The 22,390-nt window shown below is 39.1% G+C and overlaps 1 protein-coding gene across 3 annotated transcripts in view; it reads right to left on the minus strand.

The window, feature by feature from the left end:
• Positions 1 to 1,939: 1,939 nt before the first annotated feature.
• The window catches only part of LOC127376568 (spermatid perinuclear RNA-binding protein-like), a 71,810-nt gene continuing 51,359 nt past the window's right edge, over positions 1,940 to 22,390 (minus strand). For 2 of the 3 annotated variants that reach the window (XM_051423564.1, XM_051423566.1), the window contains 7 exons: positions 14,515 to 14,723; positions 13,527 to 13,676; positions 12,237 to 12,371; positions 10,108 to 10,248; positions 9,884 to 10,007; positions 9,034 to 9,084; positions 1,940 to 6,040 (listed from right to left, as the gene is read on the minus strand). In XM_051423564.1, the coding sequence (XP_051279524.1) occupies positions 5,952 to 6,040; positions 9,034 to 9,084; positions 9,884 to 10,007; positions 10,108 to 10,248; positions 12,237 to 12,371; positions 13,527 to 13,676; positions 14,515 to 14,723 (899 nt within the window). In that variant the 3' untranslated portion in view covers positions 1,940 to 5,951. Of the gene's footprint in view, positions 6,041 to 7,366; positions 8,931 to 9,033; positions 9,085 to 9,883; positions 10,008 to 10,107; positions 10,249 to 12,236; positions 12,372 to 13,526; positions 13,677 to 14,514; positions 14,724 to 22,390 lie in introns of those variants that run through there. The other variant, XM_051423565.1, reaches the window with a different exon arrangement.

A 22,390-nucleotide genomic window follows, 5' to 3' on the forward strand; every position in this document is an offset into this window, starting at 1 on the left:
GTTGCGTAATCCAACACCTTCTGGCTTCTCTCTCACCGCTAAAAATACCAGCAGGATCTGGACCTCCATCTGATACCATCCTCGCTGTCGGCACTCGCATGCTTCTGCCTCGCTAAAAAACAAACACAAAACATCCGTACCACTGATTTAACACAGCGGCGTCGTAATGTCTGAGTTATTTCCAAAACAAGAGAGAAAAACTACCAAGATGGTGAGAACTTCATTTGTCTGTGACACTAGAACAGGGTCTTCAGATTGATGGATCCATAAGATTCTGCTTGAAAAATTTTTTGGAAAGAGCTGACAAAGAATTATCTTTCATCTTGAAGGATCATGTCAGTCCGTGGTCTTCAGGCCTGATGCCGCCAAGCTGCAGGGTCCCATCGTGGGTCAGCAGACTGCTGACTGCTGACTGTCAGCACACATGTCATTTTGATGTGGCAGTGGCTCAGTTTAAAAAAAAAAAGACATCCCCTCTTTATGTGTTTAGATTCTTTTTATATTCAGATTAAATACTTTTGGTGAACTCACACAAAACGAAAACAACCAATAACCTCACATCACCTACAGTGCACACACTGGGACATAAAACCATGGAGATGCAATCATTTCCACAAACCAGCCATGATGTACGGTATATCACTGTGTGCAAACCCTTACAGTGTCTTGTAGTAAAGTGGCCTCAGGCAAGTGATGTCCTGGGGCTAATGTTCTAATGCTAAAGATTTACAGCTTTTTAAAGACTGAATGGGCCTCACAACAGCTTACCAGTGGTTCCTGTGACAAAGGCAGCAGCCATCTGTTCTTTAAATAACTGCAATGTAATTTTAATAATTGTAATAAAAACTATTATTCTTACTGGTGATAAAGGAAAAGTTCCTCATGTTGGAAAATGTGCTTATTTGCTTTCTTGCTGCAAGCTGGATGAAAAAGATCACTACTTTAATGTCTGTATTAAATATGAAGGCATCACTGGCTGGTTAGCTTAGCTTAGCACAAAGATAGATGCTAGCTTAGCGTAGCCTGGCTCTGTCTAAAGGAAATAAAATCTAGGAAGGTACTGGTCCTGTCGAAGAATCATAAATCGTAACACAGCCAATAGTCATATTGGATGTATTAATGAATGAGTCTTAGAGGTGCTGGTTGATTAAATTAATTAAACAAAGCTATCAGCTGTTCCAAGAAATGTAACGCACATTCAAATACTTTATGTGAACAGTGCCCATCTATCGAGTTTACAGTATTTAAATAATTTATAGACTGAGCCACACCAATGAAAATGTCCCCACATCTTTGTACAACCAACACTGATTCAAGGCTAACAGAGCCCTAAAATCCACACTGTTCCTAAAAAACCTAAAAAGACTAAAAACAACAATTCACCATTTGTGTGCAGATTAAATAAAAACAATGTAATGTGTCAATTAAGGATCTTTAGAGGTGCTAGTAGGGAGATTGTGTTACCTGTGTAGCTGGGCTGTTTGCACATGAGGAGCAGGAGGCAGAGTGAAAAGAAAGGATGTGACGACAGAGATACAAATTATATATGTAAACACACTGACTCATTCTAGCTGAATACCAATGACATGGTATCACATGGACTAGAGTCACATCGATGTAAACACAGAGCCATCTCCACCGTCTTTGTCAAACTACTGTTCCCATGTCAAGAACGAACCACTGATTTGTGGAGCTTTTTCCATTTCCACTTTATTTTATATTATTTTTTGCTTCCTGCATTGAGCAACCTGTTTTACTATTGACGGACTCACACTGGCCGGCACCTAGCTGTGTTTCAAGGTAAGAAATTTGTTTTGCTAAGGTACGGTATATGTGACCTTAAGCTGGACCTGAACAGGGTTTATTCAGTCCTATGTGAGTGACATGTGACTGAGGCGCTGCAAAAAACAAAAACAAAATGAAAATACTCACAAATTACTGCTGTAGGATAAGTGAAAGTTTATTTAATAGACTTAAATAAATATTTCAGTCATAAACCAACAGGGGAAAACATCAACACTTAGACTGCTGTGTGATGATCTTGGCAAGAACATTAAACTGGATGTTATCTGGACAATAAGTGGTAGTAACTTTGATCCACTGAAAAATGAAACTGTTAAGTCTGTTTTTATTCTCCTGTGTTGTAATGTTCAGATGGCTGTACATGTCCTGTAGCACCGAGGTGAGATCTGGGGAACATCAGTGGGATACTGGACACCAAATAAGCTTCCTGCAGAGTTACAAACAGCCTTCCTACACATTTTTTGTCTTTAAGTGTCGCAGCTTTTCATATAAACTCAGCCGGTTTAAATGTCTTGTTTTGGGGGGTTGTTTGATCCTCACAGTATGTTATCGGACATTTATTTCACTCTCTCTTTGTTCACTCAGATTTAATTAGCTCTGCAGCCGAGTGTGACTGGAACACTTGGCCTGATGAAGAAGAGCTTAGGAACAAACACCACACGCATTACTCAGACCTCTCTCATGCTGCTTCTATTCCTGTTATACTTTTTTTTTTATTTCCAAGTTTTACATGACTGCTACAAATCAGAAAAGCATTTCTGATTTCACACAGTAAAGACAAGAATCCTGGTTGTTGCCAGAATCACACTCAAAGCCAGACAGCTCAGAAAACTACTGCAGCTGTACTCAACTATTAGTAGGGAAGTTCAGAAAAGACACTATTGAGTGAGACCAAAACAAGTGTGAGTGGTATCATTAAGTTAAGAATGAAAGACTTAAGAACATGCAAAGAGAGAACAAGATTTGGGAAAGAGTATAAATGGTCTGAATGTGATCGAACTGCCAGAGGAGTTGTGTCTTTAGATGTGAGGAAGCAGTAGAGATTCCTTGGCTCACAATCTTCAGACTTCCTTGCTCTCAGTTACGGTTGGGCGATATGATATTGCCATGATCATGTGGGATGGACTGTACAGACAGGAAGTGCAGAGTTGTTGAGGGTTTAAGAATAACTATATCCTTAATGACCCTGAACATGGACTTTGGCTGATGTGAGGCATCTAAAAGGCTCTTCTGTTTGTGCCAGATCTGATGCAGCTTTCAGAAAAATCCCAAATACACAATGATGATTACAACTTGTGTGTAAACCGTATTTAAAAGTTGGTAACTGATCATTTTGGAAACTCCTGTATGACTTTAATGTGGTAATATGTACAGTAGTAAATATTTGTATACAGGCTTTCTGAGGTATATTTTTCTGAGGTGGTTATTTAATATATGTCTGCTGACATTAGTTAGTGGGGACAGATTCTAAACTGAGCACAAATCTTTGTGTGCTCTTCTTGCAGATAAATTACAGTAATAATTTGAACTGTATGTGCAATTTTGTCATTAATGAACTTCCATACAGTCAGGGGCCAGGACTGTAATCACAACTTAATATCAGAGACTTTATATCTCGGATATCATCCATTATCTCCAATTTTTAAGCCAAATCTAGAAGTGAGAGTATCTTAAGTAAAAGCTTCGTGTATCTAACTGAACACTCTGCGCTCACTGAGGTTTTGTGATCTTTGGCCCTGTTATTCTTTTACAGAAGTAGTTACATTTGGTTTTACATTCTACCAGAGACACTCGTCAACACTTAAACAGTACAGGATATTACATAAATATTTAAAATATCCACCTTGGCATTCACATTCTGTCAAAACATGGAGTCATACAGTACAGGGGCTGTAGATTGTTTTCTTTCAGTTGTTTGTGTGCACGTCTCATAATCAGATTAAGTTTGCATTCTTGTGGTTTTTTTATGCTTTGAATGTTCCTGAGTTGAATATTGCTTCAGACAGTGTTTGTGCTTTCCAGTCAAGGAATAATGCACCAAAAACATCTTAATCTGGTGCAGCTTCATAAAACTTTATCATTGGTTTAAATCAGATCATTTATCTCAGTGTAATGTGAAAATGGGACCGGTGTTGTAGCTCGCTTTAGTAAATTGTTTTTCACCAGTTTCTTGGCATTTAAGATTAATTTTGATAAATTCTCCTGAAGGAAAGTTTCTCCAAACAGGCAATCTTCTTTTTGAATATTTATTATAGTTTCAGTTGTTTTATGCAGAAGCCTCTAAGCAACAACTGGGAACATTTAAAAACTTTTTAAACTATGAAAACATTGTACAAACTCATAAAAAGTGGAAGTCCCACCCTGGCATCTGTTGCTCCATGTGTTTTTATATTGAGGGTTTCTTTCATCAGTCCTGCTGTTCAGCTGACACATAATACTGAGGTTTTCTGTCCATATTCTAAAATAAATGTGAATCTTCTAGTATACAGAACAATAAAATCAGAGCACTTTGTCATTTAAACAAGATAAACTATTATTTTGTTGCACTCAAGAGTGTAGTAGAGCTGTAGCTAACAAATTAAGTAAGCCCCCTTCAGTGCGGCTCTGCGTGCAGTATATATAGTAATTTGTTGTCTAAATGGTTTCTACTCATTCTTTACATGCTATCTGTCTAAAAATGTTAATGTCTGCATTGGCATTGCTAAAAATGTCTCGGCCACGTTCGATGGGAGAAATAAAGACTACTGACCATACAATGTAAATATGCATGTAAATTAGAGATAGGGTGTATAAGAGATGAGATAAATGTGTCAACTGATCCAGTTCACACAGAAGTATCCAGGCTTGTAATCTCTCCATTGTGGCCACTGTTGCAAACATGAGGACGGATTAGCCAAAAGCAGACATTCATTAACATTTTCTAAATGTAGGCTATTCTCTATATTTACTATATTGCAATATGCATTGATATTGCAATATACAATTACATATACTGTGATAAAGCCTTTAATCCAGGAATATAATAATTTGTTTTATATTTCTTAATTAGCATAGAAGACTAAAGTTTCTAAAACCCAGCACTTTTTCTTTGAGGATCTACAACCATTTAAATCAGTGGTTTCTAACCTTTTTGCCTTAAGAGCCTTTAAAATGAAGAAAATGGTATGACAAATAATATGTTGTTGTTTTCTATGTTCCTCTGTTAATCATCTTGTGACCTCTAAGGTTTGTCCTGCAACCCCTAGTGGGGGTCCTTGCCCTCAGGTTGGGAACCACTGATTTAAACCGAAACCCAACAGATGTGTAACAGCAGGAGAGTTTGTCAGATACAAACTTCAAATTAAGAGCTTATTAGTTGGAACATAAACCATTAAAACACGGTATTGTCAGATTGTATGTGATACTTATCTTGGTGCTTTGAGATGGAAAATTACTACTTAGTCTACTATGTGTAATCATGTTTAAATAGGGATTATATGTCATCAACGTACCAATACAGTGTTATAGACAATTTGTAAAATGTATTTAACTCTTAATATTTAAAGATAGCATATCTGATAGTGCTTTAAATACAAAGCTACTTCAGTCACTATTTACATTCAGAGATATATTATAAATATGTTTCTTTACCCATTGTTGGGTTTTACATATTCAAACATATTAACATCTTTATATATATATATGTATATATATATTCAAAACCCACATACATCCACATATATACAGATAGTAAATATTGTATTTATATACAGTAGGCCACATTGTTGGGAATGTGCCGGTGCTGATGGTCTGTTTGAATTCAGCGACTTGACTCGAATCAAGTCACTTTGGAAAACGTTGAAAATTCCCAAAGGCAGAAGAAGTATTGCTTTGTGTTTTATTGACATTTTCTGAGTGAGCTGGGTCAGACAAAGTCTCGGCTGCGGCCTCTTCTTCACTAAAACTCGACCTGGACTTGACAGAGTGTTGCCCAAGGTGTTTTCTCCTCCATATTGCTTTCAATATTGCTGCTGTGGCTTGTGTGGAGGGAGAAACCCGGCGGAGCAGCGCTGCAGTAATTGAGAGGCGCTGACAGAGTTTAATAAGGGTGAGGGATTAAACAGGAGGTCGAGGCTGTTGCCGAGGCTGGTCTCGGTACATCGGCGGGGTCAGAAAAGATCCTGAGGGCCCAGGTGGATAATGATTGGTGTGGCTATGGTCTGCGGCTGGTAATAGGCACTGTCGATGTACAGGCCACCTGCAGACAGGAGACACAAACAACCCGGGTTAACAGGAACAAAAATAATCATTTTCACTTAATAAATCCTCTGAAGCACTTCCCACATCCATTCACGATTACAACCATATTGTCACAGAAAACTGGTTTGAAGACAAAGTTGCAAATACAAAGCTGATTACATACTCTAGTAGCAGTTGTTATTGCTGTAGCTGCTCTCAGGAGACTTACCTTTTCTAGCAGCTCTCAGGACTCTTAAAGCTCAGGGGAAATAAGATCCACTGCAGCCTGTCACACTTACTGACCCCTAACGTTATAGCAAGGACTATAAAGTTGTTTCACTCTACAAAAGTCTCTTGCACAGCTGAATTCTGGGTGTTCAGATTGGCATTTATAACAAAGTGCTAATGTGAATGTGTGAAACAGCTTTAACTTAAAGGGTAATTCCAGTTTAGTACAACTGGAGTCTTATTTTTGGACATAATTTCTTTGCTACATACATTAGAGCAGGTAAACACTTTCACACCTGTATTTTCTGTTTCAGAAAAGCTAAAAAAATGCACTACCGTTCAACCTCTTTGTATATTGAGTATCTCTGTTGCAACTCCAACATGTGGAGAAGTCCAACACTTGACAAATCTGCCTTGTCTAATTACGGTTGCTTAAGTATGATTGAACAATCGCTGTTTGGGTGAGCAGTTTAGCAAATTATTCTAAATTTGTACTCAAAGTAATCGCTGAGATCTGGGTACATAGGGACATCACTGAGAAGTCAGAGCACCTGAAATGTCTTAATAATCCCTCAATGTGCAGGAAAACAGAACTACACTAAGTACGGTTGGTTAAAATTGAAGCAGGAAGTGGGTCTGTAAACTGTATAATATTTGAAACAGTTTGGGTAATATTGTTATGGTGTGCTTACCTATTTTTCACTGCTCTAGTGACGTTGCACTACCAGATCTCAGCACTTAACTTGGAGACTATTAATATTATTATTATTATTAATAATAATAATAATAATAGAAATAATGCCAAAAAGGAAGAGTATTTGTATGCGTTTCTTATATTCGAGTTATGAATGAGGACTGAAGTTGATAAATGTTTTTACAACTGAGGAAGTGGAACGCAGAACTTACTTTATATCTGGAGTGATTAATAGTAGTGCAGGTTGTAAGTGGCTATACAAACATAACTTCATATTTCACAGGTTTTTATGAGACAACTTGTCCAGTATCTGAAAGTAATAATGTAAAGTACTATTTCATCATGGTACATACTGTTGCAGGCATTTGTGGATAAACTGTGTATGAATCATTTTAAACTTATGAACCACAAGTTACTCAGCTGTTGACAAAAATATTAATTTATTTAAACAGAGTATAACCTACAAACAGGTCAAAATAAAATCTCTCTCTTAAAAGAAAGTATTTTAACTCAACACAAAATGGCTCAACAGCTCAACAAGTAACTGTAAACTCGGACATTCAATATCCAAACAAAAGGAAAAAGGTTTCTCAGTGCAACTGATTAATGTAAACCTGTTTGGTTTATTTATCCCTCCACAGAAACTTAAAACATCAATAAAAAACAGAGAAATTAAAACAAAACAGCGTTCACATCCATGGGTGATTCTTAAAGGAGCGATTAACCTTTTGACAAAGAAGCTCTCTAAACAATTACATTTTGTGTACATGCTATCACTTTTCTATCTGCGTATTTGGTTACTCAGTTTCCTACAGTGGCCGTTACTTTAGTTCCTTTGAGCTGATTTATGAAGCTCCCTACAGTGACTTGGTTTCCTATGGTGGATGTTGAGTTAGTTCCCTACCTTGTTCATAAATGTATGGTAGGTGGTTTTCCTTACAGTGACCGTTTTAGTTTGCTGCAGTGAATGTTTAGTTCCTCACAATGGATATTTAGTAGTTAGTGTGGAGTTGTGGCTGATTTTGTTTTCTACATAAAAATTCACTGTGGGTAACATAGTGGATACCAACAGAGGATATCCGGTTCCTTACAGTGGATATTTATTTTGTTTCTAACCTACTATAGCCTAGTAGTTGGGGTTTAGGGATCTTTACGTAACAAAACACAAAACAGCCTCAGTAAGAGAGCTGTGCCTTTAGTTCCTAGCAGATGGTGTTTGTTTCCTTTCTGTGGTTATTTATTTAGGTTCCTATATTGGATATGTAGTGGTTGGTGTACTTAAGCGCCCTTAAGCTCCCAACAGTGACTGTAGGGGAAGTTAGCCAACTAAATATACAGAGGATGTTTGTTTTGTTTCCTTACATGAGATATTTAGTAGTCTGAGTTGGGTTTTTTTTTTCAGTTCCCTTGAGTCGCTAATTATTATTTTAGATCCATATAATGACATACACTGTTTATTTAGTTCACTTACTTTGGAGTATAGTTTTGTCTTCTATGGTGGGAGTAGATATTCATTTAGTACCCTACAGTAGACGTTTAGCTCCAGATTATATTTACCTGACTAGTCTTTCCCAGCTCACTAAATGCTGAACTCAGTTTTTCATTGCTTGATGGTTTGATGATCAAAGACCTTGTTTGTCAAACTCTGATCACACAATTTCTAATGGCCAACTCAATCTAGCTGGTTTCTAATGAAGCACAGAAGGAAGATGTTATACAACAATGGTTCCACAAGATTTGAAGCTGAAGGAAACTCGTCAAACGTTTGTGGATTCCAATGTTGTTCTTTTGGAGTTTGTGTCGTGAACACACAGTAAAAGTCAGGATATAGTGATTTCTTATGAAGTGAGTGAGGTGAGGTGAGGTGAGGTGAGGTGAGGTGAGGTGAGGGAGGGAGGGTCCTAATAAGGGTAGAGGTGGGTGACGGGATATGTTGTGGGGACTCTGATGACTGGGACAACTACTGAGGGCATTCTGGATGGAAAACCTGAGGAAGAGCAAAGAATAAGAAAGAACTCAAAGGTTGGGATGTAGTGATGGTCAAATCAAAAGGATGGATTATTGATCAGATAGAGTGGCTGTGAGTTTACCGTAGGGAGGGAGGGCGCCTGCAGGGCTGTAACCGTAAGGAGCACCAAAACCTTTGAGGATAAAGAGAGAACGTATCATATATTGTTATTACTACACAGAAAACAAACTGTAATGTTTCCAATCAGATGATCCATCATCCACAGTGTTTGTAACCCGAGGTCCACATTACAGCAGCCAACAAAGTTCTGTTTTCAGTCCGGTTTGTTTCTTCCAGAAGTTCACAAACATGTTGACAGATATCAAGGAACCATTAACCAAAAAACAAGCGATTATTTTCTGTAAATTCTCCAACACCTTTAACTTAAACACAGTATGCTTTATGATTGTCTATCACTGTGTGTATTGTGAGGCATATATAATAGAATTTGTTAGCAGTGATAGAGCACATTCAGAGGACTGCACAGCCTTAGAGAAGCTCTGTACTCTCTGAATGCTTTCTGATTGATTATGCATTTTTCTCCAAAAGATAAAAATAAAATGAGATTAACTTTGAGACGAAATTGAGACTGTTAACTGTCAACTTCACCATTAAACTGTAACCCAACCAGAACTTAACCAACAACCCTACAGTACAACTAGTACAACTTTGAGCTTGCACAAGTAGAACCTTCTGATTATTTTTCAGATGAATAAACCGAGTACATTTGGGATCTAAATTAAAACTGTACATGAACCAGAAAAAAACTGTAATTTTACCAAATAATCAACACATTTTACCATTTGTTGATTCAGTCTTTATATTTTTTAAAACTTGGTATAAATCGTAAAAAACAAAACAAAACAGAAACCGGCTATGTCAGACTTGTGTGTGCGATGTGTTCAGGTAGTTTGTTGTGCAGCTGGACTCACCTGGGGGGATGTAACCATGTGTGGGTGGGGTGCTGATGTATGGAGCTCTGGGGATGATGGGGACTCGTGGAGGTCTGGCAGCGAGGGCCGGGAGGGTGAGCACAGAGGCTACGGGTCGCTTTGGCTACACAAACACAGACAGACAGAGACAGAGTAGACATCAGCAGGGTAACATGATGCTTGTGTACATTAAGGCTGACTACAGCAGCATTTCATTTACTCACAGGAGGGTTGGGCCGTTTCTTCTTGTTGGTCGTAGATTTGGAGCCAGAGAACAGGCTGTTCAGGGCGGCTAGTGCTGCGCTGGCTTTGGCTACTTTCTTATTGGGACCCGTTCCCCGAAAAACCTGCTTGTCAACCTCCACCTGTCACACCACACAACACACAGGGAGGAAAGTTTGTATAAAATGTATTAGAAGAAGTAGTTTTGTTTTTGTTATGATGTTTTCTAGCAGAGCTGAAACAATTAGATGTTTAATAGATTCATAGAATTAGAGCTAAAACAAATAATGAATTGGTTAATTGACAGTAAAATGTCAAGAAGCAATTCTGTAATTCAGTTTTCAAGGAAAACCATATTCTGGTTCCAGCTTCTAAATGTTCCTATCTGATAGTAATCGAGTATCTTTGGGCTTTGAACTGTTGGACAGATTGACAAACTATGATGAGCATTTTCTAACTATTTCCTGACATTTTATTGACCAAATGATTAATCAAGAAAGTAATAGTCAGAGTAATTAATAATGAAAGTAATCACTAGTCGCAGCCCTAGATGGAATAATGTAATTTATTAAATATAAACATTGAACACTTACTTGTCACACCTTCTCAGACTTTAAGATTTGATTCATCTGATCACCTTTGTGGTTTTTGACTGTTTAAGACATCACACACACTGAACTTGTCAGTGGCAGCCTTATTTCTTCACACTCAGCGCTCTGTTTCTGCACTGTTACCTCCATGACATGGCTTGTCAAATAGAGAGGGTGGGACTGCCACAGGGCTTCATGCACAAACCACTCACACATGGAGTGTTTTAGTTTGAATATGATAGTGAAATATTTTTATGAGACAAATTTAATGCACAATTGATATGTTGTTCACCCTATTGTCAGCTTCACGGCTTGCAAATTTACAGAGGATTATTTTATTGGCAAATTTTGACAACTTCAATGGTTATTAGGAAAATTGTCTGAAAAAAGTCTCAGTCTCTGTCAAGTATCATCCTCTGTTGCACCAACAGTGTACAATCACCAACTGTATAATAGTCTCTCATCTAATATCTCTATGGCTGTAACATGTCCTCTCATATTAGTCATGGACCACTTTGCTTTTATTTTGTTTTAGCATGTAAACTTGTGTTAAACCATTTCCTGTTTATTTCTGTCACAGTACAGCTCTGCCTTAAGTCTCTTATACCACGAGTGACTCCTCAGAGCTTCAAGTCCTGCTGTTGGAAATCAGCAGACACATTTAGCAGTATGACTGGTGGTATTCGTCAGGCTTAAAGGTCCAGTGTGTAACATTTAGGAGGATCTACTGGCAGAAATGGAAGGGTTTTCATTAATGTATAATCACCTGAAAATAAGAATCCTTTTGTTACCTTAGAATAACCTGGTGTTATCTACAGTAACCGACAGTGTCTGTAGATAGGACTGTCAAGTTTTTTGCATGTTTTGCGGCCACTATAGTTTCTGCTTCACGTTTAGAAGGGGAGGGTGAAATGAGGGAGCTGCAATCTCAACTACATCGCTAGATGCCACTAAATCCTATACACTGGACCTTTTTTGTTAGTTTGTTGAATATGACTTAAAACACTCGTAAGAACAAACCTCAGGAGAAAGTAAGCAGTTCAGGATAAGAATACAAGAACATTCCTGCATGAGTCCCATGCCTTCATTTCATTCTTGATAAAAATGTGCTCTTTTATTTATCAGTCTCATCAATGTGGGTATCACTGCCCATGCAAACTACACCGTTCTTTAGTTTACTCTAAATAAACTGGAAACATTTATTCTTGCATGGCAGTAATGGAGAAATAACCCCCAAAGGAAACAAGATCTTGGGGCCTAATAATGTCAAAACATTGAGACTGGAAACCAGAAACATTAAATCCGTACAGACTACATGAGAGAAATGTGGTTTAGATTGATTTCACAGGATAAAATTGGTTTCATGTTCAGATGTCTTTCTGGTATTTTTGAGACGTGTGAAGCTGTTTTGATATGCAGGAAGCACCGAGGTGCCGAACATCAAACACATCCCTCCATCATCAATTCCTAATGAGACCCTCTGAAAGGAAGACAGAAAATCTATGAAATGGAGTAGTGTGTGTGTGTGTGAGTTTTCATACCTCTATGATGAAGCGTTTATCGTAGCTGCTGCCACTCTCTGATATCAGCTCGTATTTGAGGCCACGACGTTTCTCATTCAGCTCCATCACTGGGTTTTTACCTCCCGCTGTCAGGATCGGACCTGGAGCTCTGGACTAGAGAGAGAGAGAGAGAGAGAGAGAGAGAGAGAGAGAGAGAGAGAGAGAGAGAGAGAGAGAGAGAGAGAGAGAGAGAGAGAGAGAGTCAGTGACACCGGCTTTATATTTGTTTTATATTTCAAAATTTACAAGAGTGCTCATGTTTCCTCAAAGTAAGACAAGATTTCCTATCCGCCCTGTCATATCATGTATCCTCCATAATGTTGCGTACAGTCTAAGTATCTGACAGAATGTGACTGACTGACTGATACTCGCTGTACAGTCGACCAGCCCAACTGGTAAATGATGGTGATAAATAAATTACTTAAATCTGGTTATTAAGGTAAAGTTATGCACTGAGTGTGGCATTTCACAGTGTAAAAATAAACGTGTCAGTGATGTCTGGGAATGTGTAACAGAGACAGTGTTTCTAAATGACCTCAAACGTATCTCTAACATTTCTGTGTGTCTAGTTACTTACAGGCTGACATGTTGAACGATAACACTATGTCTGTGATAACTAACTACAAATGTTACACTAACATTAATCTTTTTGCACATATTCTTTGTTTGTTTATACGGGAATATTTAAACACTCCTTGGTCAATATTTTCTACATTTCATCTGTTTTAAACCCTGTGTAGCTCTTTTTATTTTCTGTTTTTCTCAATCTATTATGACATGCTGCTATGTTATAGCAGAACAGTGAATACTAGTTATCCCTCAAACTAAACTCAATTCTAAAGAGGACAGAGCTTTTGCAGTGTGGTCCCTGAGCTCTGATTCTGTTTCAAATCTCTTTTAAAGATTGCATTCAACATCTGTAGGAAATTGAGCTACCTGCCATAAAAACATTTTAGAAGAATTCCTTCAAAACAAACTAAAGACTCTGCTGAAACAGAGGGGGGACAGCTTTATTTGTCTTTTGCAGGATGACACTTAAACTGAAGCATTATCTGAATTTTTAATGAACCTCCCTGAAGTGTTCTTGTGATCAGTGAAGAATCTCTACATCACAGGTTGGTGACACTGATACTTCACAAAAGGCCACTGTCCGTCTGTGCGGCAGTCTTATCCTCATGTGTACGTGTTAACAATCCCAGTGATTTTCTGTGTGTGTGTGTGTGTGTGTGTGTGTGTGTGTGTGTGTGTGTGTGTGCGTGCGCTCCCCACCTCCTGTGTGTCTGTGGAGGAGGTGATGGAGGTGGAGCTGGAGCTGGTGGACATCATGTCGTTCTTGCCTTCGCCATCTGACTTCTCATCGGCGCTCAGCGAGTCCACGTCTCCATCACCGCTGAGCACGAAGCCCAGAGCCTGCAGCGCCTGAGGAGGGAAAAGCACGTTCAACATCACAAAACACACACAGCGTTCAGAGCGATTCCATTACCTTTCAGTAAACATAACAGGCTGGTTTCTACTGCGTTCAGGCTGACCATCATCCTATTACAAAAGTAAACTTTCTCCAACGCCCCGACAGTCCCTGAAATCACCACAGACGGGAAATGAATCACACTTCCATCATCTGTGACTGAGCTGTCCTTGAGCAAGGCACTCAACCACCTAACAGCTGCTGCAGTTAGGCTGCAAAGTGGCCATCAACAACAACAACAACACAAAGACTGGCTGTACTGGGCAGCTCTGACGTGTGAATGTGTAACTGAATGAATAAATGTGTGTGACAAAGTGAAAGTGTGAGAAGTCAAAACTTAACATGCTGAATAAAAAGCTTCGTCACAAAAAGAACATTCTCTCTGCTCAGTTTAACTGTTTCTTTGTCTAAGTTCATGTTCAAGTTTTTAATCATCGGACACTCTCAGAAGCACAGAATGACAAACGACAGTAAAAGGCAGAGAGAGGAATGGCAGCTTAAGTGGTGTTTTTAACCCTTTGGACCCTCGGCTGGTTTACACTGCCGTCACTTACAGGCTTTCAGCATATCTTTTAATGTTAGGCCGCTCAAATACCATCATTTTCAAAGAGCTTTACGCATCAGTGTGTCACTATCTGCATGAATAAATGGCTGAATGGTGTGTCAGCCTTAGATTTACTGATTTCCATTTGTTATGAAGCTGTTCTGAGTTATGGCACTACAGTTCCCATCATGTAAATGTGAAGTGTAATGTAGCCATGGAATCAGTAGGTTTATACTACAGTTGAATACCTTGAGGGCTACTTGGAGCTTGGCGGTTCTCTTCGAGTTCCCGGTGGCCTGGTAGGTGGTTCCCTGGATGTCCACAGACATGGTGAAGACTGGAGCATGCACTGGGCCGGACTGGGACAGCAGACGGTACTGGAGGCCCGGGTGGATCTGATTCAGACGCATCAGAGCGTTCATGGGATGGTTTGGATCGGTCATCCTCCAGTCCAAGACTTAAGGAAGAGGAATTCACATGTTAGCTGGGTGTTTTTAAATATTTTGGTTAAAGACCCCTAAACATATGACAACTATTTCTCTTAATGCTTCCTAAGACACAATAACGACTGCAGTTTGTGCTCACATTTCCGGCTCATTTAGCCTGAATATTATTTTAATAACACAGAAATTGATTTTTATATGAAAGGAAAAAAAACATGCAAAACCAATGGTATGTATTTCAAATTTGAGGACAAACCCCTTGAGATGCACCATTTTGTTTTCAAGCATGGAAATAAACATTTAAGACAAACGGGTGCACATGAGGTGCTGCCTCGCTGCATGACATGTTCTCTTCTGTCCCCTCCTATTCCCTCGTCCTTTCGTTTCTTGGGCGGCAGAGGGAAAAAAAGGAAATGAAACCACAGAGGAAAAGACAGACTGAGGAGAGAGACGAGTTTCAATTTCAGACGTCATTGTTTAAAGTATACAAAGACTGGCACAGAGAACGCTCTGCCAAGTAGCGTTCTGGTGGTGTTATTTGCAGAGCAACACAGACGCACCAGTGCACAAGTATAAATGCTCACAGTGGTGTAGGCCATTTGCGTAGGACCTACATACAACTATAAATCCGTTTTAAGGGCTCTCCCACAATCCCAAACCACACACACTACATCTCTGTTACAGGTTTCACCAACACAAAACTGAAATTAGTTCTGAATGAGTTCAACAAATGATTCCAGTTTGATGGTTCTTTAAGCTTAAAGGCTTTAAATATTCTAGGCACAATAAAACAAGTGTTTAGTATTTGGTAACTCAATGGTATGGTCCCTTCTTTTAATGTTGTAACGATGCAAAAACACAGGTATATATGTATAAGACTCTGCTGACAAACCTTCAATAAATTTCAGGGAAGAAAATATTGACATGTAAAACCTAAAAATACATACTGTGCTCTTGTGAAAATACTCCGTCAAAGGTCAATCCCAATCGGTAAAATAAGAGCAATAAGACAGAGTGCTCACTTCCCTCATGAATCCAGAACCAGGAAGAATCTGTTTCATTGGCTGAGCTCCCTTATTGTTAATAACCTACTGATGAGACGAAGATGACTGACACTGCCCCTGGTGTTACACTTATGACACACTCCGAGTCAGAGACACTTCACACCTCCACACTGACAAGCAATGTGGAGAGCTCTCTGCTTCCCCAGAGCTCCTGAGCAGTAATATCTCACAGATGAATTGAAAATGAAACCGTGACACTCGGTGACATCTATTATAACAAAACTGCTGACTATCTCCATAATAAATGCTTTTTTACTCTCCTGCTTTAAGTCCAACTTTGCCAACTGTGCTCACAAGATACAAAAGATCTGCTTTACTTTGTTCTGTCTGTAAACATTTTGGAATAACAACCAGAATGAATTAAAATGATCTGACAGTTGCAGTCCTTCAATATTCCTGTATTATACAGAAATACCACTGATGTACTGCAATTGATGAACTTGATTTCTGCTTTCAGAGATGCTTTTTCTGAGGAACTCTTTCAATTCAGAGGGGTCAGATGCTCCATAACGCTTCTGCTGTTTAGAGCTTAGAAGTTAATGTGCATCAGACTTTATAGTTGATCCTTCTGAGGGTTTGACAGGTTTTAAGATTTCAGATTCATCTTCCTTCAGGTCTGAGACTGATTAATTATTTAACAGAAAGTCCAGAGGTTGCAGTAAAAAACATTATTGCTGAAAATTCTGTAATAATGTCAGCAAACAGCAACTTAATATTTACTAATCGTAACAGTATTTGATGTTTTACACAGGAAGAAATCAAACAAATAATGTAACACTGTATGGCCAAACGTATGTGCATAGTGTACAAAGCAAGCTCCACAGTATAGCTAGTTTTAAAAGTGATGCACTTACAGTTTACTAATGGCATGTAACTCTTGTTTCTGTCGAGGTTGAATGCACTCACTTTTAACAACAGCACCTACCACATGAATGTAAGCCATCTTTCTTCTTGTTCCTTTCCTAATTAAGACATGTATTTCTGCTGTATCATTAAATATGTGGCAGAAGAATGGTCTCATTTCATAAAATATATCACAACTGAAAGTGGTCGACATTTTACATCTTCAAAGTGTAACAGCTTATGAAATTATGAACACAAAGGGTGAAGTTTTCATAGTCTGGCATACATACAACATAATATTTCAGCCGATTATAGTCTGTAAATGTGGACTTTTAGTGGTCTGGGAGTTAAAAAAATATATGTTTTTGGGCCTTGTTTTGCAAAACTAGACAACTTATGAAGTCTTTGAAAGGTTTGTGGGGTCCAAAAGAAGGCCAACATGCCGGCAGCTAAAAGGGATACACTGACTTTTAACAGCTGTCTTCTTCTGTGATACTCAAATATTTGCAAAGCTAAACTGCTGCTTCAGTTGCTGCTTTTAATTAGTGATGGACTTGATGATGTTGGGGCTGCGTGATAATTCAGCATTTACATTATGCGTCACTCTGTCACAGCTATCTCAGTGCAATGTGTCAGCAAATTAACCAATGCTTTTTTTTTTGACACAAAAACTACCATACTTTTCCACTATAAGATGGCAGGAACAGGGAGACGATGTCATTTTGAATACTTTAGTATCGAACAAATCAATAAGATAATGCTGTGAGAATTATTGCAATATTCATTCTTTTTACATGGCCACCCACAGAAGTCACCTGTATAAAAGGTGTCACTGAGAGAATATTCCATACTGCAGCATACAGCAGCTTCTACACATGCTTGTCTTTTGTCCCCCAGTCACTGTGTGTAGTGACTGTGAGCTCCTGACAGGCACTTAAGACTGAAGGGTGGTTCAGTATGAATATGGATGGAGATGAATGTGAAGGTCCTGATAGACAGGTGCTGGGATGAAGCGAGGGGGAGGTGATAATGCACGTGTGTGTGTGTGTGTGTGTGTGTGTGTGTGTGTGTGTGTGTGTGTGTGTGTGTGTGTGTGGTGGGAGGCTGCAAGATAATTGCGTGGCAGCAGCCTGCAGTATTAATCCCTTTCTATCTCCGCCTCCCATCACCTCCTTTGAACTGGAAGCAGATGAGAGTTGCCGGGGACGATCGTCCCAGTGAGGGCCGATTTAATTACTGTCACACCGACAGACAGGACGGAGACACAGAGAGAGGAAGAGAGAGGAGGAGAGAGAGGAGGATGGGGCTGTAGCCATGAGTGGAAGGAATATTTACTTGTCTTTTAGGTTTATTTGTGGTGGGAACGTGAGCTGACCTCAATCTGAACCAATTACACGGCGTACTCTGATAAGTTGAGCTGAATGGTTCCTGTAGCCACTGTGCAAAATCAAAAGGTGCTAGCAGGCAGCCAGAGAATTAACAGGGTTCCCACTCCTTTTAAGAAATCACTTTCCAGGAACTTTCGGGGACATTTGCCAGGAGTTGACAATACAGGACAGCACTTGCTCCCAAACGGTCATATAATTTACTGGCTGCTGTGGGTCTAGATAGGTGGTCAGCGTTTATGTAACAGTCTGTGTTACCTCGCTTTTTTTGGTCTTTTTTACAGAAAATGTATCTTCTCAAATATTAGTCCATTAAAAGAAGTAGAAAGTAAAAGTGCTTGTTACAAGTAAATGAGCATTGCTGTACATGCATTTATCAACACAATCATAAATGGCTTTATGCATGTAAATATGACCATACAGCATTTCCACTGGGCTTTCGAGAGAATTCCAGTTGCGGCTCGGAAAAAATAGACTTGATGCTGACAAGATCACTGCGAGTCAGTTTTGCTCCACGTCTGGTGTGAACAGCCAGACTGACTGATGGAGGAGCCAAAATGAAATGGAAGTGTTTATCCGTTCCACTTTGTGTCTGGTAAACCTGCTTTACCACGCAACTTATCCTACTATCAGTTTCAAACAAAATACACACCAAGGTTTACATAGGCGATCTGAGTGGGGAGCTAAAATACAAACTTTATGATGCTTATTTCTAGGATGTTTGACCATTTTAACCAATTTCCAAGTCTTTCCATGACTTTCAAGACACATCTAACCAATGAATGGAGTTCTTATGTGGCTTTCAGCGATGCATACTGATTTGCTTTGCATTTTTTTCTGTGTGAAAATAAAGCAAACCAAACGGAAACTGCAACAAGTTTACTAATGACAGTGCCACACTTCACAAAGAGCTGCTGCAGATTAAAACCCTGTTTGAGCTTTGCTCATTGTTATTACAGTGTACAGTGTACAGAGCCCCTGAAGGGTCACATTCCCCCTGATCCATAGGAACAGTTAGTTTGTTGGTCCACTTATAAGACAGAAAGGTGAGATGGTGTGACAAATGATGCATTTATTGCTCATTCCTCCTTTGAAAAAGCCGATCTAAAACAGTATACAGCCACTGACAGTGAGCACAGTGGACCTGGTTATTACCCTGTGGTTGTACCAATGGTGCTCTGGCTATGACTGCGGTAGCTGTACTGTGCTACTCTTTACTGCTCCTATTAACATCAGCCAAGAAAGCATCGTTCAGCCTTACAAGATTTGAACCTGCGGTCAGATATAGCAGATGTGTCAAGAATACACTAGTTTTATACAAGGTGCATATAGTTGCCAAGATGTGGATAAGATGAAAATGTCATGTAAGATTGGCCAGTTAGGTCTGAACTATAGAGCTACAACTGCTTAGTTGACACTTCAGTATCCTATAGTACAGCAACTTCCAACACTATGTTCATAATCAGCTGATGATGACTGCTGAAAGTGCAGTCAGCACTCAGTGATGCAGTTTTGCTGATTTGTATGGAAAAAGATGCCTACATGTCCAGGAGAGAAGTGAAATTTAAAGTGAAAGTTTTCCAGAATCTAAGTGCCGTACCATCAATATTTCAGTATCAATAACTGTACTTCAGCGTATAGCAGGACCTGCCAAATTACAGTTTTTATGTATGTACTGTCTGTAGTAAGCGTAACACTGAACAAAAAAAAGGCCTAAGTCACTATGAGGAATGGAGAAGAAGTGTTTTCCATTCATCATAGTGTTTTACATTGAGCACATCAGTGTTCAACTGGTTCTTATAAATGTCTATTCATATGATGGTTTGTGTGTGTCATTTGAAAACAAAATACCATTTTGAGAAGAAATAACATTGTTTTGGATGTAAAGTTTCATTTTGCAGGAGAATTGAGGGGTTTTGCCCATTGTGTGTGATTTGTGGGTAGAGTTCTGAAAGTATGAGGCATGCTTTCAGAAAATGTGTGTAAACAATCGAGAAAAACTGTAAATATGCTGCTGCTGAAGCAACCCTTAACTCAACCAGCTTGTTTACTCATATTTTATCTGCAAATCACTAAACCAAGCCCACTGGGCAAACACATCACCAGTGTTAACCTTCGATATTCTCTTCTTTACAACAACAACTGCATCTTCTCTATACAGTATTATGGGACTATATTGTTTTATATATATGTGTTTAATGTATGTTTATATTATATGCAATCTGGTATTCTCTATTTCTATTACACATACGCCACATATATTTTATAACATGATATACTTAAATATATTATGTATATTATACTTTCATGGCTAGAAGTCCACTAAAAGTGTACTAAATATTTGCACAATTCGCTTATAGTCTAAGGCAGGGGTTTCCCTTCTGACTCCAAACATCCCCCGTTGAACAATTTTGGCAAGCTGGCAGCATTAAAAGTATGCCAAATTAGCTATTGGCAGCTCCTGTTTGCAATGTACCCATGGATGTACGGACAACTACCTCCAGATTACTTTGATACTGAAAAAAACTTAAAAACATGAGGATTCTCAGGCAATGTCGGTTATAAGGACTGTCTTTTATCTTTTATTTTTGGTTTATTCATGATAGATATAATAATATCCTCACACTTAATCTACAAAAATGTGTATCATGTCTGTGTTCGGTTTGAGTTTGAGCTGCTGCAACTGCTGACTGTTGTTTTTAGACCACCGGCATGCACCTGCTTTTTTATTGGTATATATTGTAATGTATACAGTATATTGTAGTTTTCTATTTGTTTTCGTACCTCTTTGCATGTCTCTGTGCTGCTGTAACATCTGAATTTGCTCCCCAAGTCTTACTTTATTTCAATACTGTTTCTCCTCCTTCAAATATATTTTGACAGCATACTGAGCTGAATAAACCACTCTGTTGTGTCCTGATGAGGACCCGAATGGTTGAAAAACACTGTTCTGAACTAAAATCTCACTGACACTAAGACAATGACACACAGACCTTCTCTAAGCCGAACACAGGAGCAGATTGATTCCTGATAACCTCTCTGAATGCTTCTTTCAGCTCCAGCAGCTTCCCTTCCTCCGTTTTATTCTCACTCGCAGCTATTTGGAAATCTGATAATTACACACATTTTTCTGCTTCGAGGAAACGTTTCACTTATAAGCCACTGTCGCAAAACCTCCTTGAAGAATTTTAACTTCTTTTTTAACCTGTTTAATGCAGCTAGCTGATACGGTGAATAAGGCCACTTTGAGATACAGTGATACAGGCTGAGCTGGTCAATGCACTAAACTGGAATTCTATTAGGATTCTGTAAAGATATCAGACATGACTGCAGAATTTCAAACACTAGCCTACAATGGATCACATTCAGGCAGGGTCAGGGGGCTTTCTCTTCTTTTGATACAGAGATTGAAAGGAATACCATCTGACACCAGGATGCCATTTTTTAACCTGACAGGCCGTTCTGATCCCCTCAAACAGAGAATGTCCTGATTTCTAAGAAAACCTCAGCCACACAGCTCACTTCTTTCAGCTCCACTGACTCACTTTTACACCTTTTACACAGTCTGTCAAAAAGAAAAAGCACCTTGTTTACGGTCAACTATAGTTTACAACTGTCCAGCACACACACACACTGTGAACACCACAGCTTTTTATGTTTGTCATTAGCTACAACAAAGCAACAAAGTCATGCATCAATATCCACTTATCTGCTGTTAAGAGACAAACACTGGAGAGTCAGCCTCCACACGATGCGTGTTTGACCAATACCGGTTTCTAATATTGGCCTGACACCCAATATGTTGTGCTAACATGTTATACATTGCCGTTTCCATTTTAGAAAAATTCACAGAATGAAGGTTTGCAGTCTCATCATGGGGGAGAAGAATCTTTAAAAGCATTAGGAACTGGGATATAGCTTCAAGAAAAAGTTGAGAAACAAACTGAATCATTGTTCAAACTGACAGGGTCGGACTGGGATAATAATTCAGGCAGGGTATCTAACGTCAGCTCCGGCCAATCTACACACAACGACTGCAGCTACTTCCACCTGACAGAAATAGTCTACAGCTCTTTATTTTCCATGCAGATTAATCTCCTGCTTTTCTACAGAGCACGATTCAGTGACAACTTGGGAAGGGTGTTGGCGATATTAACATGCCTGAGAGTAACCCTTGCTAGCTAGTCTTTTTGCTTGTGATCATCAACAACTTCTGAAAATTTGCAGCATTTAGCTGTAGAGTTTTTCTCCTTTAAATGCACTCCCTCTCAGCTCCACCTATTCTCTCCCTCACCTACACTGCCCAATTTTTGATATGTGATGACAGACAGAGATCATACCATCAAGCGGGAGGGCTGACAGTGCTCCCGATGGCCCATCTGGGACATG

Source organism: Dicentrarchus labrax, unplaced genomic scaffold (genome assembly GCF_905237075.1).
Source record: "Dicentrarchus labrax unplaced genomic scaffold, dlabrax2021, whole genome shotgun sequence".
In the NCBI taxonomy this organism is placed as follows: domain Eukaryota; kingdom Metazoa; phylum Chordata; class Actinopteri; family Moronidae; genus Dicentrarchus; species Dicentrarchus labrax.